Below are 27,500 nucleotides of genomic sequence, written 5' to 3' on the forward strand. Positions count from 1 at the left end.
CACAAACACACACACATCATTTCAAACTATCTTGTTATCTGTGCAAATGTCATAACATGTTAGTATTGAACAACACAAACCACAAACTTGTTTTCTGTAGGCTACGGCCATGACTAACAACCACTAAAGCAGTGAAGGTGCTCTCATTTTGGATTTTAGATCGCTAGTCGCTTTATTTCCCTCTCTCTCTCTCTCTCTCTCTCTCTCTCTCTCTCTATCTCTCTTTCTCTAAGACGACCACCTCCATAGGTCATGAATTTAGCCATTTTTTCCCTTTCATCCTATGTTGCTTCTTTTGTGTGTGTGTGTGTGTGTGTGTGTGTGTGTGTGTGTGCAGGGTGCGATTTGTAGGGGGGGATGGTGAGGATTTCCCCCCCTCTGGTTTTCCTATCCCTACTTCTGCTAAATTATTTTTATCGTCGGGGGGGACAACATTTATCCCCCTCTGCCTCTCATATTGATTAATGCTACTTCATATAAGTAAAGCGCTGCAACGTGAGAACAGTCTAGTAGGCTAGCCTACATAATAATCTGACATCAGAAACGCACCGTCAGCACTCATGCTGCTGACACAGTGGCTGTGTGATAACTTAATTTGGCCTTGATCGTGCAGGACATTTCAGAATGTCGAGTGTGTAATCCATCATAAATAGCTGGACGAATGAAAGAAAACGAGAAGGATTCAGTGAAGCATAATAATGTTTTAGAACCTTTAAAATGAGAAAACTGATGCAACTGAGATGGAGGACAACTGCACGTAGAGTAGAACATAGGCCTATTGTCCGAAGGAACTTAGATTAAATGAGGAGATATTTGCTGAATGTCACAAAAAGTGTTACAGAAATTGCTTGGCATCGCTTATTCAATGGCTCTCTACCGAAACACCTGTAGTTTGCGGAGGACGAACGAGAAAGCACTCGTTTGATAAATCAGCCAGTAGTAGACAAATAACTTTTAGAAATAATCTGTACTGCAAAAACGAATGTTGGTGGGTATTTAAACTATCTAGCGGGTGTTTTAACAGCTGCAATAAATAGAAGCTTCATGGTCTTTATGTTCTGGTTCGTAAATTATTTTCATAAAACTTCAAGTTGCCCTATAACTTTACTCTCAAAACTCTTCACTGCACTGTAGGCAATTAACTGACAGTATGATAGGCTATTTATTTTCTGTAGGCTACAATAAACACATTTTTTTTTTCAACTTTTGCAATATTACGCACTTGGCTACTGAACGCAAATCAGCAGGAGAGAGAATGCACGTAGCCTACGCAGCGTGTAGCGCAATGTGTAGGCTATTTGGTTACCAACTAACACTGTAAGCCAATTCACTAACTTAAGACTTCAGTGCCATCATATACAACGTTTTTTTACACAACAAATCCAGAAAGGATGGAGGCAGCTAAAGTAGAGAAGTCATTTCAGATGGGGCAAGGACAAGGTGAATTTGTATGCTTGTCAAAACGTAGTCCTACCCTGCATTAGAGGAGCTGATCATCATACCAAGCACACTCGCTGTTTAAAGTCATACACCACGGTAAACTAAAACTAAAATGTTACAAAGGTGGCAAAAATAATATAGGGTATTAGTAGCCATGATATAACTAGGCTATGAATCGTTCGTTCATTGTTTTTTTTTGGGGGGGGGGTTTACAAACTTATTCAAAATCATCCCCCCCTCTGGTTTTTACACAAATCGCACCCTGTGTGTGTGTGTGTGTGTGTGTGTGTGTGTGTGTGTGTGTCTATGTGTGTGTTTAACTACACTTCTCAAATACCCTCCTGTGGCCAGATCACAACCTCTCTTTACAACAACACTTTGCATTTAGTGCTTTTTAAGGCACCCAAAGCACTTCACAGTGAAAGGGGACCTCACTAACCACCACCAATGTCCAATGTGTAGCACCCACCTGGGTGATGCATGGCAGCCATTATGCATTATTAATCTCTGGTATATAGTTCCTCTGTTTGAACATCTGTGTCCCTGCAGGAACCTGTACTGGGCCGACTCACAGGTCAAGCGTCTGGAGGTGGCCCTGCTGGACGGACGCTACAGGAAGCATCTGGTCAAGACAGACCTGGGAGAACCAGGTGCCGTGGCTGTCAATCCACGACTGGGGTGAGAGGTCATACTGGGAGAGGGTGCCCCCTACTGGAGAACTGGTTAAAATTAGAATTGGACAGTGTTGGGTTCTGGGTAGATAGATTTAATCTCATGTGGGCTTGTTTACATAATTTGTTTCGCTCTAAATGTTGCCATGGGAACACAAAGCGAACCCAGGGACAATGGAAAAAAATGATATCGATTCAGCCCATGATTTGGAACAAAATAGGTATAAAAGCGCCCTTAGTCTCATTCCGTGTATATGTATGAAGATGGTGTTTCTGGATTTCTGTAGGCTGCTCTTCTGGGTGGACAACGGCGAGGCTCCCCGCATCGAGAGCTCCTGGATGGACGGCCAGCAGCGGAAGGTTCTAGTAGACAGCGGTTTGGGCTGGCCCACCGGACTGTCAATCGACTTCACCAACAACGACCGCCTGTACTGGTCCGACACCAAGGAGAGCCGCATTGAGTCCGTGCTCCCCACAGGAGAAGATCGTCGCATTGCTCTGTTCATAGGTGAGGCCTCTAAGGCAGAGAATATATTTTACATTACATTACATTTTACATTTTGAAATAAGACATTTGACCATGTCATTGTCACTACATACAGTATTCTGCTCTTTCTTTAGTGCCTTATTTTGAAGTGATTGTGAAATGAAAGTTGTTGAATCCATCTGCACCATGCTCTTCATGATTTTGTGTTAGCGTAGCACTTACTGGTAAACTAACATGCCCAGGTTAGGTGTTTGACTCCCTGCAAAGAACTGTGTAGCTCACAGTCATCACCTACACTGTGTTTGGTTAGAGGAATCTACAAAAAATAAAATAAAGGTATATTTTAAAATAATAAGGCAAAACAGAAAAACAATGAATGGTTGTGCTTGTTTTGGTCGCTAAGCTAAGATGTGTTCTGCATGTAAACCCACACAGTCTCAGGAGGTGTTTCCATGAGCCATAATTCATGTAGACTGCATGGGCTGATTCAGCAGGTGTAATGGGTGGGACAAAACCAGCCAGGCTTGCTATTGTCCCTCTCAAGCATTACGTTACGTTAATGATGAGATCTCTCACTGTCAGCATCTTTGTGTGGTCGCCATTGTTCAAACAACTCACACTTTCTATTTCTCTCTCTCCTCTCTTTCTCTCACTCCCCTCCCATCTCTGAATCTTAATGTCTCTTTTTTCTCATTTTCCATATCACTCTATTTAACTCTCTCACTTTCTTTCCCTTTTGTGCTTTATCTCTCGATCACATTTACTTTCGTCTTTTTTTTCGGTTTTTTTCTTTATTATGTTTACTTTTCTCCCTACTTTTCTATTCTCTCTCTCTCTCTCTTCCCTTCTCTCTTTCTTGTTATCACTCTTACTTTCTGTCTTTCTATCTTTCCATTCCTGTCTGTGTCACCCTCTCTCCTTGCCCCCTTTTCCTTCTCTTACCCCTCTAATCTCTCTCTCTCTCTCTGTCCTTTCCTTTCCTTGCTTTGGTTTCCATCCCCTTCTCTCTCCTCCTCAGACGTGCGTAACCCCTTCAGCGTGAGTGTGTTTGAGGACCACGTGTACTGGAGCACGCAGGAGAAGGGCGAGGTGTTCCGCCAGGACAAGTTCGGCAAGAGCGCCAAGACCCTCCTGTTCACGGCCGGGCCCTGGCTCACCCAGGTCAACGTGTACCAGCAGCAGAGATACAACTCCGTCAACAGTGAGCGTGCTTCTGCTTCTGAGGACCAGAGGCTTTGTCCAAAGTTGGATATGTGTTTTTAATTGTAGCTTAACAACACACTTTTCAAAGTTCGAAGTACACTGAGATGAACAGGTTGAAGTTGATATCGGAGTTTTTAATGTATACTGAGTTGAACAAGTATGTCTTTTAGTATGTCTTATAGTATGTTATAGTATGTCTTATACATAGTTAGTGTGCTGCAATTGGGTGAGAGAAAAAAGAGCATAGTCATCAAAATAGTGCTGGGTCATGTTTCATATTGCTTATATATGCTTTTAAGGATCATGCCAACTTTTTCATAAATGAGCTCATTTGCTGTCCATCCCAGAGTTAGAAAAGATGGCTCATATCCTTCTCTTCTCTGTACGTCCAATAACCCAGTGTGCCACCTTTGGCCTAATTTAGCAGAATGTACTGGAAATGGGTTAGCCTATAGCTCCCTTTTAGCTAATTAATGAGCTAGTTTCCCAAAAAGTTGGCGTGTTCCTCCTACATATTTATGTAAGAGAGTCACATTTCCCAAAGCTAGCAGCAGAGACTCTGGTCTATGCTCTGTGGCACCAACCACTCACTGTGACCCCAGAACATGCAGTAGGATAGACTTGTCAGTGAAGCAGATAATGATTGGCCCGGCCAAGGGTCCCCTGATAGTGCTTTTGATTAGCTATAACTCTAACTGCACAGGGATGTGCCCCTGATAATCACTGTAATGAATCTTCTAGAAAATGCTGACATCCAAATTAATTGATTTCTTTCGTTGTTCCTATTGCACTCTCTTCATCCTTCTTTCCCCCTCTCTCATCCCTTTCTCTTTCTGTAACTCTCTCTTTCTCTCTTTACCTTCTTCTCTCTCCTGCACTCTCTTTTTCCTTTTGCTTCTCTTCGTCTTTTCATCCCCCCTATAATTTCCTCTGTCTCTCTCTCTCTCTCTCTCTTTCTTCACTCCTTCTCTCCTCCAATTCCATCTGTCTATTCATCCTCTTCTCCCCCTTTCTCTCTCTTCATCCCTCTCTCACCTGTCCTCAGTGAGAAACCCCTGTAAGGGCACCTGTAGTCACCTGTGTCTGCTGAGGCCGGGAGGCTACACCTGTGCCTGTCCAGAGGGGACCAGCTTCAGCTCCGGCAGCAACACCGTGTGTGACGCTGGTACGTGTCCTCACCTCCCCAGCACACCACACCACACCACATTCTCACATACACTCTTAAAAAATCAAATGTGTGGAAAACAACATAACTTGCTTTTTTAACACATTTCTGTCTCCTGTCTTCTTTCTAGGGACAACACATTTCTTTAACACATTTCTGTCTCAGTTGTTCCAAAACATTGCTTTTGTTATTCGCTACACAGTACGTGCATTTGCACTTGCATTGTTGTTAACGCATCTCTGTATCCAGATAGGGACAACAAAGTTTGTTGTTTCCAACACATTCGCCAACACATTATTAGCATGAACGTTACAGTAACATGCTATGTTTTAAGTGTGCACACGAGTGTGAATATCTGTCTCATGTGTGGTGTGTGTCATATCTGCAGTCAGTCTGTTGTCAAGGTCTCTAAAGGCATGTAATCTATTTCTCTCTCTCTCTCTCTCTCTCTGTCTCTGTGTGTGTGTGTGTGTGTGTGTGTGTGTGTGGTGTCTGTGTGTGTATGCAACAGGTTTCGACCCTCCCCCCACAATGCCTCCTCCATGTCTCTGTCAGAATGGAGGAACCTGCTACTTTGATGACAACAAGGCCCTCTGCAAGTACGGCTGTCCCCATAAATGCCTGCTTACAATTTCTCAGACCATGTCAATGTCTAAATTTGCCTAAAACTATTTTCTGTGTTGCCAAACAATTGGTTATCGGTTCATACCGGGAATGTGAAATGCTGATGTCATAACCAATGCACATTGATAGCCGTTGTCTTTCAATATTCAGATTTATTATTTCTTTGAAAGAACAATAGGTAATAATAGGAGAAGCAACCAAATGTATTCATGGAATAATGGATTATAGAATTTATAGAGATAGACTAATAACAGCACTGATCTAAAGATGGAGGAACACATGGAATAAAAGCATAATGAATCAATGGCTAGATGAGCAGATGAGCAGCATGTCAATGGCTAGATGAGCAGACAAATGGTGGCTGTGTGACTAGAGACTACAGACTACAGATTGCTCTTTTCTTTGACATGATGGTGGGTGTGTCTGTGCGTGGGTGATTGCAAACAGATGGGTGGATGTATTGCTGAGCATACATTGACAGAATAAAAAAATGTGGACGAATGTGGATGAATAGATGGATGGACAGATGAATTGGATTCTCTGTTGGATTGGATTGCTATATATGTTTGGATGTATGGATTCTGTACGTAACTGGTTGGCTTTGAATAAAGCCTAGAATAGACTGAGCATGCAGTACATATATATATATATATATATATCAGAAAGGAAGAAGAGGATAAATGCACTTAGATGGATAGATTAATGGGTGAACACATGGATTTGATCAATAGACACATGAATTGGATGGATATATTGAATGGATGGGAAGACGGATGGGATGGACAGATAGAATGGATGGCTGTATGGATAGATGAATTGGATGGATGGATACGTTAGTGATTAAAGGCGGACTGGAAGACCACATACATTGGAGAGGTGTGTGTATGTGTGTGGAGTGTTAATCTGAGACGCGGTTGTGTGCTAGCCTATTTGTGTGTGTTATTTGTTATATTTTTTTTATGTGTTGTTTTATCTTAAGTGTGTGTGTAATGTTATCTGAAGTGAATATGTGAGTAGAATGTTATCTAAGGTGTGTGTGTGTGTGTGTGTGTGTGTTTGTGTGTGTGTGCGTGCGTGTTCACATGTGTGCTCTGTTGCAGATGTCCGCTGGAGTGGGAGGGAGATTACTGCGAGAGGAATATCTTCGGTGTGGTAACAGCCTCAGGTGAGCAGGGTTGTCATGGTTACCATCAAATTATAAACATAGATCCACAGTCACCTCATATGAACTCTCTCTTTCTCTTTTTTGGTTTCTCTCTCCTTCCTCATTTTCCCTCTTTTTTTCTACCTTATCCCTCATCCCTATATTGTCTTTTTTAATTTTATTTTCCTCTCTCTCTCTCTCTTAATTTAATTTCGGCCTTTCTTTTTCTTTGCAGTGGCCATAGCCCTTGGAGTTACAGCCCTAGTCGCCCTCTTCCTAGGCGGTCTGATCGTTGCAGCTCACAGAAAGGCCAAGATCATGGAGATGGTGCACAACGCCAACATGCCAACCTTCTCCTTGCCCAACTTCACCATGCCCAACTTCAGGTGAGACACGTTAACTAAACAGGGGAGATTGAACTGCTAAGTGGAAAAAATATATATATTCAAAGTTATTATGTGTATAATACTTTCAGCCATTAGAGTCACCCTAATCTAAACTGATGGCCATATCTGATGTTATGTTAGCTTTGATTGGTAACCCTAATGAGGTTCAATACTGGACTGGAGACTTACAGCACTGATTAATTGGGTTTGGTAGAAAGTTGTCATTCCAGGACAGTGGAAAATTGCAGTGAAAATCCCCCCCAATTGCTTATTATTGCAATTATTATCCTCATTGGCTTTGTGAAGTAATCCATTTTCCTAATGGCAGAGCTGGTCATGTAAACTAGATGGCGCCCACTATTGTTGAACACTGTAGATGATTAATGTTGTTGTGGTTGTTGTTGTTGTTTCAGAAGGTCAACTCCTCCTAAGGCAGACGAGGGGGGAGATGAGCCACCCTCAAGCCCCAAAGCGGTGAGTACGACCTCTATTGAGTTACTATAGTCTCTGTTGAAAATTATTATTATTATTATTATTATTAACATTTTATCACAAGGGCCAAGTAAGACTTAGCAGCTCTGCTTTAGTGCTATGTTGCTCAGATCCACTAAGGGCTTAGAAACCCTGTATCCAAATAGCGCTAGGCAACACCACATCCAGTCAGTCAGCACTGACTGAGCAACACTGCATCCATATAATCTGTTACCGCTAAGCAACCCCTTCTAATTAGTTAGCTCTAAGCAACACTGCATCCACATAATCAGTTAGCTAAGCAACCACATAGTCTGCTAATCAGTTACCGCTAAGCAACACCACATCCAGTCAGTCAGCACTGACTGAGCGCTAAGCAACCACATATTCTGATGATCACCTAGCTATAAGCAGCCTCTCATTCTGCTAATCAGTTAGCTCTAAGCAGCCACATACTGTATTCTGCTAATTAGCTCTTTGCAGCATATCATTCACACAATCAGTGTGGTCAAGGCAACGGCACATCTGTGAAGTCAGTCTACACGACGCAAACCAGAGCAGCTTGTGTCCTCTAAGCGCTTTCACACACGCATCTCACCTGTCTGTCTCTCTCATCTTATATCGGGCACAGGAACCCTCCACCACCGTGGAGGTGGGTGACCTGGGGAAAAATTTTGAGAATCCCACCTACGTTGCAGAGGATGAAGACGGAAATTTCGCCCCCAGTGCTGTTGCCACAACGATCCCCTCCTACGTTGGCCGACCCCAGGCATGCGTGTGAAATGTTACCTATGTCATATCATAATAGCATAATGCTTCCAACATTCTGTGAACCTTTTTTTTACAAGAATCACTTAGTGACAGGTTTTTTGTCCCATACCCATACCCATATATAGTGAATGTGTGTGTGATGTCTGTATGCTACTGAGACCTTGAATTTCCCCTGGGGATCAATAAAGTATCTATCTATCTATCTACCCCATAACTGAATAGTTATTTTCTGTTGTCTAGGAGAGCATTGAGAATCCAGTCTATGCCACGGACACCAGCATAGTTTCAGAGCTGACAGTGTCTGCCAGTGCTTCTCCCATCCCTGCCAATGGCAATGCCATACATGCCAACGGCAAAGCAGACCCTGTCAAGACTGTGTCTGTTGAGGTAGGGCTTTACACACACACACACACACACACACACACACACACACACACACACACACACACACACACACACACACACACACACACACACACACACACACACACACACACACACACACACACACCAGGTGGGCATTATGAGTCATTAAATTGTGTGTAAAAGTGTATATTTATAAATAAATTATTCAACCGTGTCTTAATCAGTCAGTCAGTCAATCAGCCAGTGAATCAGTCAATCAATCAATCAATCAATCAATCGATCGATCGGTCATCTTATTTACTGGTCTGTTTTCCAGCCTGCCTTTGAGAACCCAGCTTACTCTGCAGAGCAGGAGCAAACACCAAAGATCAGCAGTGGGGTCCAGGATGGACAGAAGGAGAAAGAGGATGAGGAGGAGGAGGTAGGCCAAAAACAGACAGACTCTATTTTCCTCTAGTTGTTTGTCCTTCAGCAGCTCTGTGATGGAGACTTTGACAAACTTGGAGAAGGAGAGTGACAGGGGCCCAAAAGAGAGATGCTGATGAGAGGAAGAGAGAGATGAACAGAGAGGATGAGAGAGATATATATACAGCTCAGGAAAAGATGAAGAGACCACACTGCACATTGTTCTGATGTCATCCTATGGTTGCTGAGTGACATTTGATGTCATGAGTTGACAGTTATATTCAAAATGAAGAGACCACTGCTGATTGGTGCAGTGGTCTCTTCATTTTTTCCAGAACTGTATATTATGTGAAAGAGGTAGATAGAATGAGGGGAAATGGGGGGAAAGGGGGTGGTAGAATCACTGTCTGTAAGTGGGTCAGAGAGGCGAGTGAAAGACAGAGATATTATTTTCTCAGCGCAGCGAAGTGAGTTATTTGCCAAACTCTTTCATCTTTCAAAAACAAGCTGTCCTTGTTGAGTGCAGTTTACTCCAGAGTCGGAGTTACCTAACTGGATCTCTACTGCACTGCGGTGCAGTTAAACTTACTTCTGGGTGGCCACAATTCCCCTCATCTGAGTCATCACGTTATAGCATGATTCTTTCGTGCCCAGAGTTCTCACCTTTCTCTCTCTCTCTCTTTCTCTCTCTCTCTTTCTCTCTCTCACTCTCTAATCTCTCTCTCTCATGCCCATTCTCCTCACTCTTTTCTTTTACTCTTTATCCCTCTATCCTCTCTCCCTCTCCCTCCCCTTTCTCTCCTCATTTATATACCCACACTTTCTTTTGCTCTCTCTCTCTCTCTCTCTCTCTCTTTCTCTATCTATCTATCTGTCTGTCTCTCTCTGTAGAAGCTGGTTGTTGCCCAGTCTGAAGAGGACTCTGACGCAGTGTTCTCTAACCCCATGTACACAGTGAGTCAAACAGAAAAAAGATCAAAATAAAACTCAGAGAGAGAGAAAGAGAGAGCTCAGAGAGAGAGAGAAAGAGAGAGCTCAGAGAGAAAGAGAGAGCTCAGAGAGAGAGAGAGAGAGAGAGTGCATGCACCCATGGAACACCGCCCCAGGGTGTAGCCTGCCTGTAGGAGGCTAGTGTGGTGGGGTGGTGTCTGGTATAACACACACACATACAAACAAACATAAACACACACACAAGGGGGGGGGGGAGGGGGGGGCATTGTGGTTGAATGCCGGGTCGCGTGCGTGGGTGCTAAACTCTCACAGCTCACAGGTCGCATGCGCTACTGCCTCCTTGAAGGACACTGAGAATAGGGCACCAAGGTTATTTTCTTCCATGGTGCATGGTTCGTGTGTATGTGTGTGTGTGCGTGTGTGTGTGTGTAGGTGGGGGAGAGTACTTCATCCTACTGACAGCTTACTTGTGCATGTCAGAGCTGCATAGCTCAATCACTTCCTCCTTCTGCACATTAACACACATGAAATGCACACAATAGACACATACACGCAGAATATTAACACATTCACAACATGCTACCTGCTAAAAAAGCAAATACATGCCATATGTGTCTAAGGAGGACATGTTTCTCATCCTCTCACACTCCTCTGATTAGAATTATTTGTTGTGTGAGGGCACAATAAGAGTAGTAGTGTCCTTCAGCAGTGCCCTTCAGAAGCGCCCAATGCACATAGGAGCCATTAAGAACCCTTCCAGGCCTGCTTGGGTGATGGAGAGCCATGATGGATGTGATTGTTAGCGGGAAGATCTTGTGGGTATGCCAAAATGTGAAAAGGATAAGGTGTGTTTGTGTGTGTGTGTGTGTGTGTATAAGGTGTGTGTGTTTGGGGGGGGGCATTGCTCTATGTAGAGGGAGCACACAAGAAAGCACAATGACCTTGCCGTGTCCTTGAAGGTGTGAAGTGAACAAGAGCTTTGCGAGAGTGCATGTGGGTTTGAACGGCTTCCCACTGCTCAGGCGAGCGTGATTTAAAAAAAAAAAAAAAAAAGGTTGCGGAGCTGAGGCTGAATCACGACACAGGATCCCAGCGGGACACAACAGTGGCATGTTTTTTAATGAGCTGCTTCTTTGCTAAATGGAAATCACATTAACATACCTGACTTTCTACCAAACTCACCAGTCCCAGCACTGATGATGACACCTAGGAAATTCTTGTGCTCTTTTATTAAATAAATCTTATTTCTCATTTCTTACCCATTGAGGGATGTTTGCTCATCAAATACCAGAGTAAGTGGCTCACTGATGTTCATTCTGAAGGTTAGTTGATGCCATGAAAATGTTTTTTTTTCAATTATTATTATTAAACGCTGCACGTAATCAGAATAGAGTTAGTTTAAGTAATTGGAATGATGGAATAATAATTAGGTTTGCTGTTAGCCAATTTATCTTTGGGCTAGACACAATCCCATAATGCTCAGTATATGTCTACTTATGAAGTGCACATCAGATAACTAATCCCAAAAGAGAAAAGTCAAATATACTTTTCATCTTTTACCTTTTTAGTTAACTTCTATCTATAAACCTTTCTTTAGTCAGACTCATTCAAAATCAGAATGTTGCAGTTTGTCTTTGCTTTGAGTCTGGCTGTAGCACTCAGACGATGTGGTTTGGTTTGACTCTTTATCATTTGTCAGACAATAAAACGCACTCGGTGACAGGAAGCTAAAACATTTATCACCTTGGTGTCCTCATCACCTCATCAGCCTAATAAACTCCCAGAGTGCACCTCTCCAGACTTCTGATGAGGTTCCAGCGATGTCATCGCAGGGCCTTGAAAAAACCCCTGAGAGCCTTTGAAGTAGCTCTGCCCATCTGTCAGTGACATACACACACACACACACACGCACACGCACACACCTCAACATAAATCTCAGCCAGCCCATAGGTACACATTGGCCGGCAGCCATTTCTCTCAAAACCCGATAGCCACACAATGCTGGTCACTCAATGGAACTGACATCTCAGTGAACTAAGTGTGAGGGTCCAGGAGTTCCTCCACATACATGTTCATCTGTCTGTTTGTGTGTCTGTCTGTTTTCAACAGGACCCAGTACAACTTCCCAACCCGGAGGATTCCTCTATTTAAATGAAGCCAATAGACCTCATCTTTTGAAAACAACTCAAAGACAAACACACACACACACACACACACACACACACAGATGCCAAGACAGACAGTTGCAACCTCTATTGTGCTTAAGTTCACACCTCATTCACAACTTAATGTGCTTAAGTTCACACCTCAGACTGGTTTGTTGTTGCTTCCTCTATTAGCATTGTGAAATCCTCTTTGCAGAGACACATCTCACACTGTATCAGTACCGTGTGGGGTATGTAGAGACTCATCTCACACTGTATCAGTACCGTGTGGGGTATGTAGAGACACATCTCACACTGTATCAGTACCGTGTGGGGTATGTAGAGACTCAGGAAGCAGACGTAGACAATTCAATGGGCTGCCGACTCGCTGTTTTAATGAATGAGGTTATAAAAGAGGAATGAAATCTTTTCTTATGTGATAACTGTAGAGATTTTCAGTCAAATTTACATTATTTAGGGATGATTGTCTTGTGTAATGTACAATGGGAAAATGCATCAAATATATTGTAATATTCTTGTATTTAAGTATAAATAAAAAAAAGATTTCATGCAGTATGGATCTGGCATTTTTTTATTTGCAGAAACGTATTGAAATGGGTGTGGGTCAACCATGGTCCTACAGATCATGTCACACTATAGACTCCCTGTCTCTTTTTATTCTCCTTGCACGCCCCCTTTATGTGTGTGTGTGTGTGTGTGTGTGTCCAATCACACACTGACACAGTTCTGTGTCCTAAGTGTTTTTGTCACTGAGCTGTATAGTAAATACATGTACAATTTCACAGGAAGGAGCCTTGAGGGACACTGACCCTTCCAGTCAAACATTCATCACTGTGGCATGACCCCAGTACACACACACACACACACACACACACACACACACACACACACACAAAGAGCCATTACACTTGCCCCAGTCGTGACCAGAACCCCCCCCCCCCCTATGTGTGTGTGTGTGTGTGTGTGTGTAGTGCTGATGGTGACGAGAGCAACACAGTCCTCTAGTGTGAGTGCATTAAAGAGAGATGGCATAGTACTGGTAGTTGCATAGAGACACACAAAAGGAACAAGGCTTAAATACCAACACAGACACACACAGAAACACACTCACACATACACACACACACATGCACAGACTCAGACACAAGCACAATCTACCTTTCTTTCAGACGACAGATACACATTTCTACACTTTCTCTTTCTCTCTCTCTGTCGCACACACACACACACACAGAGAGAGAGAGCCTGCTCTTTCCCCTCCCCTCTCCCCTCTCATCCACTCGGTCTCATTACGTCTCGGCTCTCTTCATGATTGAGGTTAGGCAGGGCACTGAGCGATGAAGCAGGGAGGGGAGAAAGGGAGAGGGATGATTGACAGGCGTTTTGATGGAGGGATTGTAAGGGCAGAGACAGGACAGAGATGGAGTGAGGGTGGACTTCAGGGGAATGACAAACGGTGGATATATAGTGTATATTTTTTTTTTTAATAGTGCCTACTCCCTAACCAGCCCACACACACACACACACATGCACACACACACACAAAATGCCTATCAGGTCTGACAAGGCAGTGTAAGCATCATTGGTGTGGAGGAGAGAGGGATAGAGGACTCGAGGGGGAGGGGAAGGATGGCTAGGGAGGGCTGAAGATTGCATGTGCATGTGTGTGTGTGTGTGTGTGAGGGAGGGGGAGGGACAGAGGGAGGGGGAAGGGGGAGTAGCAACAGCAGTAGAGGAAGCTGCCACGACAAGCTCACACTGAATCAGACACACACACACACACCCACACGCTCTCTCTCTCTCTCTGACTCTCACACACACACACACACACACACACACACGCTCTCTCTCTCTCTCTCTGACTCTCACACACACACACACACTCAACGGTGCAACAGAGGGGGGTCTTCCATCACTGGAGGAAATACCCTCACACCCACGCCCACCACTCTCACCCTCTCACTGACACACATTCACACACACACACACAGACACACACATGCACATTGAAGGTAAAACATCGGCGTGGGCGTTTTCCCTTTTGTGCTGACATAATCCCCTCCACAGACGCAAAGCCAGCGGGGAAGGGAGCGACTGGGATATTAACGGGATCAGCCAGCGGCTCTTTTTTTCATGGCACGGGTTCGGGATCGTCACCACCGGGAAACGCCAGCAGACCAGCGCCGCTGGAATGCCGCTTCGCTGGTTGTTGAGGTAACGCTGGACGTTCGAAATGCTTCCCCTCCTGCTAGTCTTAATTTCAGGACCAAAGCGGATACACTACAGAGGCTCTGCTGGTGGTCTTAGTCTAGTGATTAGTGTGTGTGTGTGTGTGAAAAGATTAGTGTTTTTTAATAAGCGCAGTGTGAAATGTGGTGAGAGTTAAGAGTTTTTCTTTGTCAGTGGTTATGTTATGTTTGCAGCAAGTACATTCATGTGTGTATGGGCTTAGAGGTGTGTGTAGGTGACTATTAGTGTTTAATGTATTAATTTACACACTGGGTGAATTGCTTTTATTTTCAAATTAAATATGCAATTGTGCATTCACTTTATGTACTATGTGGTTTTTGTGTGTGATTAAGTATGCATTTATTCGTACAATTTGTGTGTATGTAGATAGATAGATGATACTTTATTGATCCCCAAGGATCAGCACGTGAATCACATATGTGTCTCTGTCTGTCTGTGTGTGTGAATCTCTGTCTGTCTGTGTGTGTGTGTGTGTGTGTGTTTTAATACATGTTTTGTGTCTGTATGTGTTTGTCAATGTGCCTGTATGTGTTTATGTGTATGTTATTTGTGTTTGTGTGTGTGTGTGTGCGCGCAAGTCACACACAGTTGTGTTTTCAAGTGAGAAGCATTGTGTGCCATGCATACAGGCTTGTTTGCTTGTCTGTCTGGTGGTTTTCTGGATTTCTGTATCAGTTCCAGAACCTCTTGGCCTCTGTGATGCGAGCAGGAACTACCGGTACTCGCCTCATACTCGCTCCACTAGGACTTGATTGAGCTCATCAGTGTAGCCTACAACAGACATAATCAGTGGATGCAGGAGAACAAGCTGTGAGGTGTCTAGGGAGTTCCTGCTCTGTTAATATGCCTGAGGCCACTTGCTTACCAAACAACATGTAGTTCCTTTGTGCAGGCGAACACGGGCAAACACACACTGAGTCACACAAAGACATCCAAACAGACATGTTTGCATGTGAAGGATGCACAAGTGGTTATTTGGAGTCACACACTTTCACACACATTTTTTTACAGACGTTTCATCCTGTGAAAACAAAGTTCTTACAGAAATTACTGCTCACAAGCTTGCACAAACACAGCACAACACAGGAAGAATACATAAACACACACACACACACACACACCAAAAAAAACTAAACGCTGTATACAAAAACAATTTCAAACACACACACACAGACACAGACAACACACACACTATTTACTTTGGTCATGCCATTTGCCTGCATACATACACACACACACACAAGATGAAACAGCATTGGCAAGTGTGTTGACCACTTGGGTACTAAGGGACAGATGGTAGCAGACGAGGCTCAGGGTGACCTTGTGGCCCTACGGCCATCACAACCAGACCGGGATGAGTCAGTGGACACAGGCTGGCACTGTGTGTAAGTGTGTGTGTGTGTGTGTGTGTGTGTGCATGTGTATGTGTTAGTATATGTGTGTGCGTTTGTGACTGTGTGTGTGTGTGTGTGAGTGTGTATACATTTGTGTGAGTGTATGTATGTATGTGTGTGTGTGTCTGTGTGTTTGTGTGTTTAGTTTACTGATCAGGAGAAAAACTACAAACCATAATCTGGTCTTGTCAGTGTCTCACTGTCACGAGTAACACACACACACACACACACACACACACACACACACACACACACATTACAAGAGGACTTACCATCTCTGGCACGGCCTGGTCCACAGTATTAACTGGGCAGAGCCCTACATTAGATTCCTAACTCAGAAAAACAACACTGAGTTACATCGTCTTGGGCTGAGTTATCCAGTTGGTGGACGGGGATGAATACACAGGTCAGCAATAGTCCTAAAGTGGCGGAAGCAGACTGTCTGTCTGTCTGGGTTGTGTGCGTCATCTAATTGCCTGAGGAGGTGGATGGGCTTGGTGTGTGTTTGCATGTCAGTGAGGGTACTTTGTGTGTGTGTGTGTGAGGAAAAGGAGAGAGTCGCTGTCTTTTAATACAGAAATACAGAAACAGTACATTTTGATTGTTTGAAATGAGTGGAAGAAGAACTGAATGAGAGAGGGATGGAAAAGCATTTCTCTCTCTCTCTCTTCTCTCATCTCACCTTTTCCATCTCACCCTATTAAATCCCCTGGCTTTACAGAAAGAGAACACTGTGAAACACTTTGGACTGAGGTAATGACACAAGGGGAGAGAGAGAAAGATGAAGAGAGAGAGAGAGAGAGAGAAAGAGAGAGTGTCAGTCTGAGGCACTTGGATTAGAGAAGTGGTCTCTGGAAGATTGAATCCTCAGTCAAGGCTGCACACCCAGTATCCTTCTCCAGCTCAGGGCTGGCTGGTCGAGGGCTCGAGGCGGTGGATGCTGCTGTTGCTAAGCCCTGCTGGGGTTTGCTGGGCCGTTTGTTTGTCTCAGATTGATTTCATTTGTGGAGGTCAGCTGAAGCAATCAGGGTGAATCTGTAGATAGAGAGAGAGAGAAAGAGAGAGAGAAAGAGAGAGAGAGACAGAGAGAGAGAGAGACAGAGAGAGAGAGACTATGAAAAACAACCCATTTGGATTTACCTAATTCATGTGGACATCGGTTGCACATAAATTAAATGTGTTAGATCAATGCAGCACTTCTCTTTCAATTTACCCACTTGATTAATGCATTGAAAATACAATTTGAGCAACTAATTACAATGAAATAGTTTCCCATTTTGAATGTAATTTCATTAAATTATTTTAAAAGTTTACATTAAATATATTGATGTGTACTTCAACATTATTGTATTATACAGTTTAAGGCGTGCACAGGGAGTAGGTATTTATAAGTTGCAATGGATATCGCAGCGTCATTTCTAATATAAAATGAATTTCAAAGTCACTGCTTTTTGAATTTTTTAATATGCTGTGCCAAAGTTACCAGGAGCAGTCAGAATGAGCAGAGTTTCCCAGAGATCTGATGTCTTGTGCATTCTCAATACCTGAGGTACTCATGGTAGTCATCTCAAAGCATAACATAAGATACAATCCAGCACAAAAAGTCTACTGGACTATAAAAAAAAGCAACATGAACAAACACATTTGAAAACTTTTGTCAACACTAATAGCAGCTTGACTATCTCAGTGTTCTTGCAAAGGCTTATGGGAAGTGGTGACAGGAGTTACTGTCATCGAAAATGATTCTGTTGGATAAATTCATTGCTGTGTTAGTTCAACAAAATATGTGTGTGTTTTAGAGAAAAACTAGCTTGTAATTCCATGTTTTGTGGTTTAGAAATGTGGACAACCCCTCCTTCCCTGTTTTTACAATGTACAAGACAGAGAGGATTGAGAGTGGTATATAGATAGAGAAAGAGCAAAAGAGCATGATTATGTACGTGTGTGTGTGTGTGTGTGTGTGTGTGTGTGTATGTGTGTGTGCTTATGTGTGTGTGCTTGTGTGTGTGTGTGTGTGTGTGTGTGTGTGTGTGTGTGTGTGTGTGTGTGTGTTTGTGTGTGTGTGTGTGTGTGTGTGTGTGTGTGTGTGCGTTTCTGAGGGGGGTGGCATTTGGGGATTTAAACTGATTTGCCTGCAGTGCTCCATTACCTGTTTCTGATAAAACCCCAGCACTTTGTAAGCGTTCCGAATCCTTGCGGCTCCCCTGCAGTTATTCTGAAAAACAGCTTGACTTCCTCATTGATTTGACACCAACACTGATTGTGTGAATAGTACACAACACACACACACGCACATGCACACAGACATGTACACACACACGCGCACACACACACACACACACACATTAGTGTTAATAGAGGAGGATGCTTTAGTAGGTGTGCTTTGGTTTCCTTATTCAACACAGCATAACCCTTTATTTGACAAAGATAGTTGTGGCATGGAACACACACACACACACAGACACGCACGCACACACACACACACACACACACACACACACACACACACACACACACACACACACACACACACACACACACACACACATACACACACACACACACACACACACACACACACACACACACACACACACACACACACACATACACACACACACACACAAATACACAGTGGCATGGAACTTGATTTAAGTGCAAATGGGTTGCCCTTAGACAGAGAGAGAGAGAGAGAGAGAGAAAGTCAACGTGTGTATTAGTGTGTGTATACTGTTCAATTTCATCCATTATTGGCAGTCGCCACATTTGGAGAAGAAGGTGTTGTATCCATAACCTATGTTGTGCTGCTGCTTTGTTATTGTCAACAGTCATGACTGAACTTTGTCTGAGCAATTATTGCACCTGTCAAATTTGTCATTATGTAATATTTATTCTGAATTGTGTGCACAAATTTTGTGTGTGTGTGTGTGCGTGTGCATATGTTAATGTGCACGCATGTGTGTGTGCGTGAATGTGCGTACGTGCGTGCGTCCGTGCATGAGTGTGGGGTGTGAGGAACACAGTGAGCAGTTAGCAAATACACAGGGGACTTGTAACATCGCACCTCTGAGCCGATAGATCACAGTGTGGTACTGAGGGGAGAAGTGAACACTACAATAGATATGTAATGTAGTATGTACTACTATAATATGTGTAGTACTGTATGTACTACTATAATATGTCTCTATATTAGGCCTATTTAGTGCTTCTCTTTTCATGACACTGGGTTTTGTTGATTTTGATTTATCTTTTTCTCAGTCCTTTACAGACAATAGTGGTTGTCTACTTGGGTTTTAGGCACAGTGTGTTTTTAAATGGTGATTTGAAATGGGCTTTGAAATGGGGGGTTGAAATGGGGGGTTATGCTGGGTGGGGGGTATCGCCCAGCCGTGTCAGCACCAGAGAGTTGGGCCTGTAAATGTGTTTGACTGCGCACAGGCAGCTGTGAGGCGATCATGCCACATCGACTGCAGCGTTGCCGTGGGGACGGCACTCAGCAGGAGTCCTTCTCGTCTTAAGTGATCAGAAACCCGCCGCGTGTGATTTTTGCACGCGTGCTCGTCTGGCGGCTGTAGATTTTCTTGAAGAGTTTTTTTTTTGTTATAATAGATGAACAGATGTGGCTTGGCCGACATACTGAGCCCTCTCACGGCAGCTGATTAATGCAGCATGCAGCAGTAGGCTGTGGTGTTGATTGGGGCACAGCTAGCGCACAGCCCCCATGGAGTTACAGTAAAGGCTTCAACCCCCCCCCCCCCAACTCTGGCTTTAGCCAGTACCAAAGCAACCCTGCAGTGAAGTTGCAGAAACCTAGGACTCCAACATCAGAGAGTTGCTTGCATGCCGAGGAGCACAATGAAGAAGGCACTATGCCGAAACGCGTCTGTGCAATGCAATTATCAACTTGTGTTCAGTGTGGCCTTTTCTCCTTTCTCTGAATCAGTAATAAGTTGAGTCCAGCACTCCTACAAAAAAGCTAAAAGGAGACGGAGGTGAAACCTGCTCCTGTCCCTGTGTTTCACATACTGGGGCCTCTCAGCAGTTCTATGAGAGAATGATAGAACCGCTGATAGAACCGCTGATAGAACCGCTGAGGCCAGGGATAGAAGACAGAGGAGTGGAGGGCAGTTCACTCCTGCAGCTGAAGGCTTTACGTTCTATGACTAAACTTCCGCAGATTATCAAAGCGACCATGCCCTGAGTATGGAGATAGCCATATCCACAATGATTCATTCATGTATTTACTTGTAGTTGTTAAGAGAGTGAGAAAATTTGATAAAAATATGATTACGCCTCAAGACAAAGGGTACCTTGGCATCTTCTCATCTCTAGCCATTAGATACAGTATATTACAGTATATATAGTCTATTTCCACCCATGTGACATGTATCTGAGGATGAACTATCATTACAAGGGGATGATTCACAGTTGAAACTCAAGCGGTCTGTACCACACAGAAAGAGAGGAATAAGTGTAGGACAACCGGGGATATATTGTCAGCAGCAATATTACTGACCTGAACCAAAGCCCAGTATGACTACTTAGCAGATGATGACAAAGTGATAAGTGTGCCTATTTAACATAATGCTTTTATGCAAAGTGACTAATTTTCAGTGTATATGGGAATCTCCTGGAAAGCCAATTCCTTCAGCAGTTTAGAACATTCTAACAAAATATTCTGTTCCACAACTATTTAAGGTTCAAAAATTCCATGCTGAATTCAATGAACCCAGATGTTCTTTAGAACGTTCTTTTTCCAACATTCTCGTCACCGGCTGAAGGGATTTTAATAAATATTTGCATTATCATCTATCCATTTGATCTATATGTATACTGATGCAATCTGAAAAGGACTTTGCAAATTTGATTGCAGGTTTCGAATGAGTTGTGACTGAAATTTGCCACTGATCGAAGAATCTTATTCAGCAGAGGCTGTTTTAGGTTTTAATGCTTCTTGGATGAGATTGATTGCTGAGATTGATTGAGCTGGATGTAAATTGATTGTGGATTCAGCCACAAATGAATTTTCATTAGGGACTTAGGACATTAGTTCCTCTGGGGGTGTGTGTGTGTGTGTGTGTGTGTGTGTGTGTGTGTGTGTGTGTGTGTGTGTGTGTGTGTGTGTGTGTGTGTGTGTGTGTGTGTGTGTGTGTGTGTGTGGTTGTGTGTGTGGTTGTGTATGTGTAGGTTTGTAAGTTGTGTCTAATAGGTGTGTGGTGTGATGTTTATGTGTGTGTAGTAGTTTCTCTAGGTTAGTGTGTGTGTTTATGGTAGTGTCTGTGGTGTTTGTGTATGTGCGTGGTAGTCTCTAGGTGTGTGGTGTTAGTTCATGCCTTGCTGTGTAATCGTGACTATTTATCACTTGACACAGCTGAATATTCTCTCTCTCTCTCTACTTGCAGTACTAACTGATGAGCTGATCCACGGAAGAGAAGGAGGAAAAGAGAGAGGCAGACAGAAGGGGAGAGGAGAAGAGGAGGAGAGTCACGACAAGCCCTGTTCTCGTCTTTAGAATCGAAGATCAGAAGCCATGCCTGTCCTTTCTCCTACCACAGGTGAGATTTGGCACACTGCCAACTCTTTATCTTAGTATCTAGTATCTATCTAACTTTTCCTTCCATTTAACATTCTTTTTTAATGTGTTTATGAACACATTGGGCTGGTTTCCTGGACGACATAGATTACTGTAAGCCTAGTGCTAGACTAAAACTTCAATGTAGATATCCACCGAGAATAAACATGTAGTCTAGGAAAAGGCTAAGCCCAGTACAGGAAAGTGGACCTTTGTGTTGTATTCACACTGTTGTCACCAGACTATTCCTGATACAGAGGTTTGGTTATCGGTTTACCTTTTTTGATTCAGCGGAGAAAGGCAGAATCAGCACGGCTCGACTCTTACAGTGCTTACATGGCTCGGCTCGTACAGCACAGAATTCTTAACACTGAACAAAACTCTGCCCCTGCAGTCTCTTCTTGATGGATGGATGACTTGTGACAAGTAGGCCATGTCAATAAAAAAAAGCAATTCCTTCCTGTCCTGTTGTTAGCGAATAAATTGATTGATTCCTACAAATGACTCCAGACCACCGCTGACAGAACAGTTGATTTCAATATTGTGTTAGCACCAGTAAATTATCTGTGCCCTGTATGATGTTATTGCTGACACGGCCATTCATTTGAAGAGCATTAGTCGGGACATAAAAATCGATCCATTCTTCAGTGAAGGTGAGACATGTTCTACCTAACTGCATTTCTCATCTTCTGCAGGGTCCACATTTAGGACAAATGGGTAGAGAAACAGTCACCGTTAATGACACGTGTAATGGAGGCTGATTTGATTTGATTGTTTTTTTTTAATGGGTTTTTGAATAAAGTTTTTTCAAATGTCTCTTAACAGGGCTCCACGAGCTGTTGGCTCTGCTCACCTCGCATCTCCATCCAGATGCCAACCAGAAAGAGGACCTGAGCTTCCTCAAGGAGGTCTTCAGCGAGAGGAGTCTGGGGTACCTGATGAAGGTGTGTTACCACACACAGTCCAATCAAAAAATTAAAATGTCCTCAATAAAAAGTTCAGGAAAAATATATAATTTTTTATAGCTCAGAGAAGGGTGCTACGTGTGTTAAACTCTTACCAAACTGTTTCAGAAGTGCAGTAACCAAATCTTCCTTGGAAACTAAAGTTTTTAAATGCATTTGTTTACTCTAAAATACACATCCATATCTGTTTTGTCCTGTCGCCATCTGCACAGCCATTGGTTGTGTTAAATGCACTGCGCTATCTGTCATCATATAAAGCCCACCCCATGCCAGATAAGTAATTGTGATTGGTTCCTGGGTTTTTGGAACAGTGGGAATGGGTGTCAATGGCCTCCTTGCCCAACTGACCTGCAGAGCAAATTCAAAATCTCCCAGCGTAAAGTGCTAGGTAAAATAGGAAATAGGACATTTGTGTCGATTAAACTAACTAATAAAGTAAGTTTCTGTCATAACCAAGGTCATTAGTTCAATACCTCCTCTAAGATATGTGAACAGTATCTGAACTGTGCTGAAAGTGGCTATACATAACATTCATTCTGCAGTGCTGAACGAAAAAATTAGTTGACCTTGCAGAATGGTCATTATGCTGAGAGTGTGTTTGTTGTAACCAGCCATTGTGGTGTGCTTGTGTAATGTTGTATAGATCCATGAGAGAATGAGGTTGTATCAGCGTCAGAGCCCAACCCCTGTGCTCCACAGCGCCTCCTATCTGGCCGAAGATGTAAGTATACCAACTTAAAACCTCGCTCAAGAATATCAGTAGGCTCTTCCCCACTATGTTAATGGTCTTTGCAACGTACTATTTCAACAGCTCAATATGTTCACTGTTTTGCGCTGCAAAGGGTTAGACAAACCTAAATCTTGGGAATGTTTCCAGTGCTGGCCCCAAACCAGTTGATCAACCAGGATAAATGAATAATAAAATCTAGTTGAAGAAAATGCTTGTATTGGAAAGTGCAATTTAATTTTGCTGATGATAGATTTTTATCTTGTCCCTGTAAGAAATAGTGTTGGTTGGTTAAACAGTATGAAACAGCAATTTATGATCCTTTTAAATCCATTGCATTGAAAGATATGTTACACTATCAGAACGCCTTTTCATCATTTTTGAGATTAATTCAGATCAAAAGTTCCAGAACCTATTTTGGTAATGGTTCTTTTAAGCAGAAATAAAGAATCTATCCTGTTTTATATTTTATGAGCACACAGGGAACGCCTCCTGACCACCTCACACCAACCCCCCCCCCCCCCCCCCGAGTATTTCATCATCTGGACCAATAAGAGTATTGATCCCAGTGAAGCAGACAGAAATTAACTTCTGGCTTATGACTGCAGACGCAGGAAATAGCCAAATGGCCGTCAGATAGAAGTCAAACATATTTGCTGAATTTATCGCTTATTAAGCCCGTCCAGATTCGAACTCTTTCAGCTGATTTATCTCTTTTCCATTTCGTTTGAATTAATCAGTGCATGGCCATCTGGAAAAATAGGCAACTGGGACCATAAAGAGGCTTGTGTATTCATCCGGTGCATCAGAGTGCAACCAATGCAGGGAACTTTTGCAGAGAAACACAAGCTAGAGCTGCTACCATACAGTAGCCTATACAGTATGCTTGTATGGTCTTCCATCAGAATGCTTGAATAGGACATGATGTATAGACCCTTTCAACTGAAAAAAACAAACATGTGCATTCAAGGCATTTCCAGTGGTACAGAAAACAACATTGATGGTAACTAAAAGTTCTGCGTTTAAATGAACGTGTCAACAGGAAACCCTATAGAAACAGATTGAAAAGGTCTATAGGAGAGTGAGAATAGGCAATGAGATTTTGCTTATGACTTATGATGATAATGATGATTATGATGACAATGACAATGAAGAATGTTGTTGTTGTTGATGATGATGACAATGATAAAGATAATAGTGAGAAGAAAGCAGAAGAAGATGATTGATGATGATTGATCAGTTTTGGTGCTGCTAATATTGTAGCTGTTCCTGTTGAGGATGTTGGTGATGGCTGTGGCTGTTGTGTATTGCACTTGCCCCATGATGATCCTGTGATTGGCAGGTGGTGGAGGAACTGCAGAATGGATCGTTAGATGGAGATGAGAGGGAGTTGTTTCTGCTGCTAACTGCTCCTCACATCAAGGTAGGACTGTAGTCTGGAGCACCAAATATTTAACACATACATACTTTAGACCAATTATATGCCGATTCACAATCTCTCTCTCTCTCTCTTTCTCTCTCTCTCTCTCTCTCTTTCTCTCTCTCTCTCTCTCTCTCTCTCTCTCACACACATACACACATACACACTAGCATAAACCAGGTGTAACCATGCTGGGTAACACTTTACTTGACGGGTGAGTTCATAACACATTCATAGCAGCTGTCATAAACTGCACATAAAGCATTCATGACTGTTTCATGAGACATGACTCAACATTCATACCAAACCATTCATACCTGACTAGCCCATTGACTCAGATGTGACGTGATCAGGTAAGAGGTTTGGAACAAAAACGGCAATGCTGCTTTGCGATTGTTGGACTTTTATTTTGTTGTCTTTCTGTCTTCCACATTCATGAAAGGTTTGACTCATGTCTCATAAAACAGTCATGAATGCTTTATGTGCAGTTTATGACAGCTGCTATGAATGTGTTATGAACTCACCCGTCAAGTAAAGTGTTACCCAATGCTGTATAAAGGCATTAAAAGCACAGGCAGGTCTGGATGTGCACCCATTCAGTCCGTTATCAGTTCCTGGCAGACAAATAACCACACACCACAATACATTCATAATTGCACTGATTAATTAACGTCAACAAAAGTGTGCCATTGAAAAGACATGAATGCTGTTTAAAATGTAGACCCAGAGAGTGTGATAGTGGTAATTATGTTAGCCAAAGAGCAGTGACTCCAATCAAAGGCATGAAAGAATCAAAAAGAGAGAGAGGGAAATGAGAGACTCTGTGTGTGTGTGTGTGTGTGTGCAGGGGCGCAGGAGGCACGGGGGACGTGGGGGATATGTCCCCCGCAGTGCTGAAGAGACAGCCGTCGTCCCCCTCACTTTTGATAAGGAAAAAAAGCCTTATAGGTACGCTAAATAAATAATAACATAAAGGATTTGCGCTAACTGTAAAACTCCTCATTAACAGCATCACATCATTAACCACAGCCACCTAGAGTACTGTAAGACTGCACAATCTCATATTCACTCTGTTGGATATCTGAAGCCAGTTTGTCTACTTACAATCATAAAATAATCCAGGCTACTTGCTTAGCATAAATCATTCATCATCATCTTTATTTGAGGCAGGCTGGTATTCGAGGCAGGCTTTTTTAAATATTTCTAACCTGCATTTAGACATGCGTTTCGTTTGGAGCGGCATACCGGTAGGCTATCAAAAGCATTTTCGGTTTCGTTTGGGATTTAATTGACTTTTGGACTGTTTAATTATATTGGGACTGTTGGGCACTGAAATCTGGGAGATATTTGATGGTTCACTATTAAGTTTCATGCAGTTGAAAAAGTGTCAGGATTTCCACTGCTGTTTATTGCGAGACAAGGCAGCCCTTCATTGAATAGGGGTTGTGCTGCAATGGAAACCTTGTTGCGTAGCCAAGTAGCCTAAATTGAGTTATTGTTTAATTATGCATGATTTAGTACTTTTTTTATAAAAATTCGTAGGCTGGAATGCCTTGAGTCGCAACAATTGTGTTTAAATGTAGTAGGCTTCAGCCTCTGGCAATTAGCTCGAAAGGGGCGGCAAGAGAATGATCTTGAGAACGTACGTTGGAGACCCATGGTAGGAAAACGACTTTTCTTTGCCAACCGTAGGCTATTAATCCAACCAACATAATACAATACAATACAACATATAATAAAATATTAAGAAGAGGTGTTATTTCATTGACTTAAATCGAAACAATGTCTTCTAGTGGACTGATGGCAATTGTTGGTATGGTAGGCAATTGTTAGCCCGTCTTGTATATGGGAACCTGCCTTTATTTGTCCTGCTATAAATAGAATCAATCCCGGGCATAATTTGAGGATTTATGGTAGCCTAGTGCTCAACTCCTCCTGCTCAACATGACATCAAAAACAGCTGTTATGTTTATGATAACAAACTCAACTAGCCTACTTATTAACTCGTTTTCACTAGCCTAACTATAAAATACAAGTCTATCAATGTTTTTGTTCTAAGACATTTATTTCAAACATAATTTCAAGACACAAATTGGATACTTCAGTTACCTTGGTGCATAAATCCCAGAGAGTAAGCTACCACATCCCAGAGTGATGGGCCTAGTGTTCTTATGCGTTGAGTGTGGGGTATAAACAAGCTGAGAATTTAGCGGTGTCACGTCTGCCTGTCACAGACGTGGGGAGCTCTTTGAAGCTTGGGATAATGTGATACAGTTACTACAGTAAGAGTATTTTATTTTACTTCTTATGTAAATGTTTTCAATTTTATAAATGCTTTGTTTAAATGCTGTTGGAACAAATAGTTGATTGTAAAGGCAACTTTCTGTTGCCATTTTCTGTGTGTTCTGGACTGGTAACTTGTTAAGCCAACACTTGTCTAACGTTGCATAAATATTAACTGCAAACACACAGTGGAGAGTTGATTTGGTTTATACCAGACAATTTAAGTAGGCCTAACTAGGCTATTTGATCATGTAGTCTATGTTTGGATCATAGGCATGATGATTCATTCAAGGCTTCATAAAATATTAACATCCCATGTTGCTTTTTTCTACCATTGGCCCAAGTAGTGACCAGTATTCTACCATTGGACCAAGTAGTGTGAAATAAATCTAAAAAAAAAAAATAAAAGTAGAATTGCACATAGCAAGAAGCTGGTCTGAGGGCAGATTTGGCGTTGTACTCATCTCACAGTTTTCACCGTTTTTATCAAAAAATATTTTGAATTTAAATTTGGTATTATCTTAATATTCTGGCAAGTTTAAAATATGATGGTCGAAAGTGGGCCAGAGGTGGCGATCCAATATCTGGAAATCTGATCTCACTATGGGTTTGTGTTTACAATTTGGTCCACCCTCACTTT

At 42.6% G+C, this 27,500-nt stretch overlaps 2 protein-coding genes across 3 annotated transcripts in view; both read left to right on the plus strand.

The window, feature by feature from the left end:
• lrp2b (low density lipoprotein receptor-related protein 2b) overlaps positions 1-14,467 on the plus strand; it is a 65,173-nt gene extending 50,706 nt beyond the window's left edge. The window contains exons 68-81 of the mRNA XM_076298731.1: positions 1,990-2,118; positions 2,399-2,619; positions 3,617-3,799; positions 4,847-4,966; positions 5,478-5,565; positions 6,691-6,755; positions 6,970-7,120; positions 7,534-7,594; positions 8,223-8,366; positions 8,603-8,749; positions 9,045-9,149; positions 10,025-10,087; positions 12,424-12,563; positions 14,317-14,467. Of these exons, the coding sequence (XP_076154846.1) occupies positions 1,990-2,118; positions 2,399-2,619; positions 3,617-3,799; positions 4,847-4,966; positions 5,478-5,565; positions 6,691-6,755; positions 6,970-7,120; positions 7,534-7,594; positions 8,223-8,366; positions 8,603-8,749; positions 9,045-9,149; positions 10,025-10,087; positions 12,424-12,563; positions 14,317-14,467 (1,768 nt within the window). The remainder of the gene's footprint in view (positions 1-1,989; positions 2,119-2,398; positions 2,620-3,616; positions 3,800-4,846; positions 4,967-5,477; positions 5,566-6,690; positions 6,756-6,969; positions 7,121-7,533; positions 7,595-8,222; positions 8,367-8,602; positions 8,750-9,044; positions 9,150-10,024; positions 10,088-12,423; positions 12,564-14,316) is intronic.
• Positions 14,468-21,423: 6,956 nt separating this feature from the next.
• The window catches only part of mpp3b (MAGUK p55 scaffold protein 3b), a 22,118-nt gene continuing 16,041 nt past the window's right edge, over positions 21,424-27,500 (plus strand). For both annotated transcript variants that reach the window (XM_076298917.1, XM_076298918.1), the window contains exons 1-4: positions 21,424-21,448; positions 22,291-22,409; positions 23,074-23,151; positions 24,500-24,580. In XM_076298917.1, coding sequence (XP_076155032.1) covers positions 21,424-21,448; positions 22,291-22,409; positions 23,074-23,151; positions 24,500-24,580 — 303 coding nt within the window. The remainder of the gene's footprint in view (positions 21,449-22,290; positions 22,410-23,073; positions 23,152-24,499; positions 24,581-27,500) is intronic.

Source organism: Alosa pseudoharengus, unplaced genomic scaffold (genome assembly GCF_046254945.1).
Source record: "Alosa pseudoharengus isolate Yale_2024_CS ecotype anadromous, Long Island Sound unplaced genomic scaffold, YU_APseudo_1.1 YU_APseudo_1.1_scf_21, whole genome shotgun sequence".
In the NCBI taxonomy this organism is placed as follows: domain Eukaryota; kingdom Metazoa; phylum Chordata; class Actinopteri; order Clupeiformes; family Clupeidae; genus Alosa; species Alosa pseudoharengus.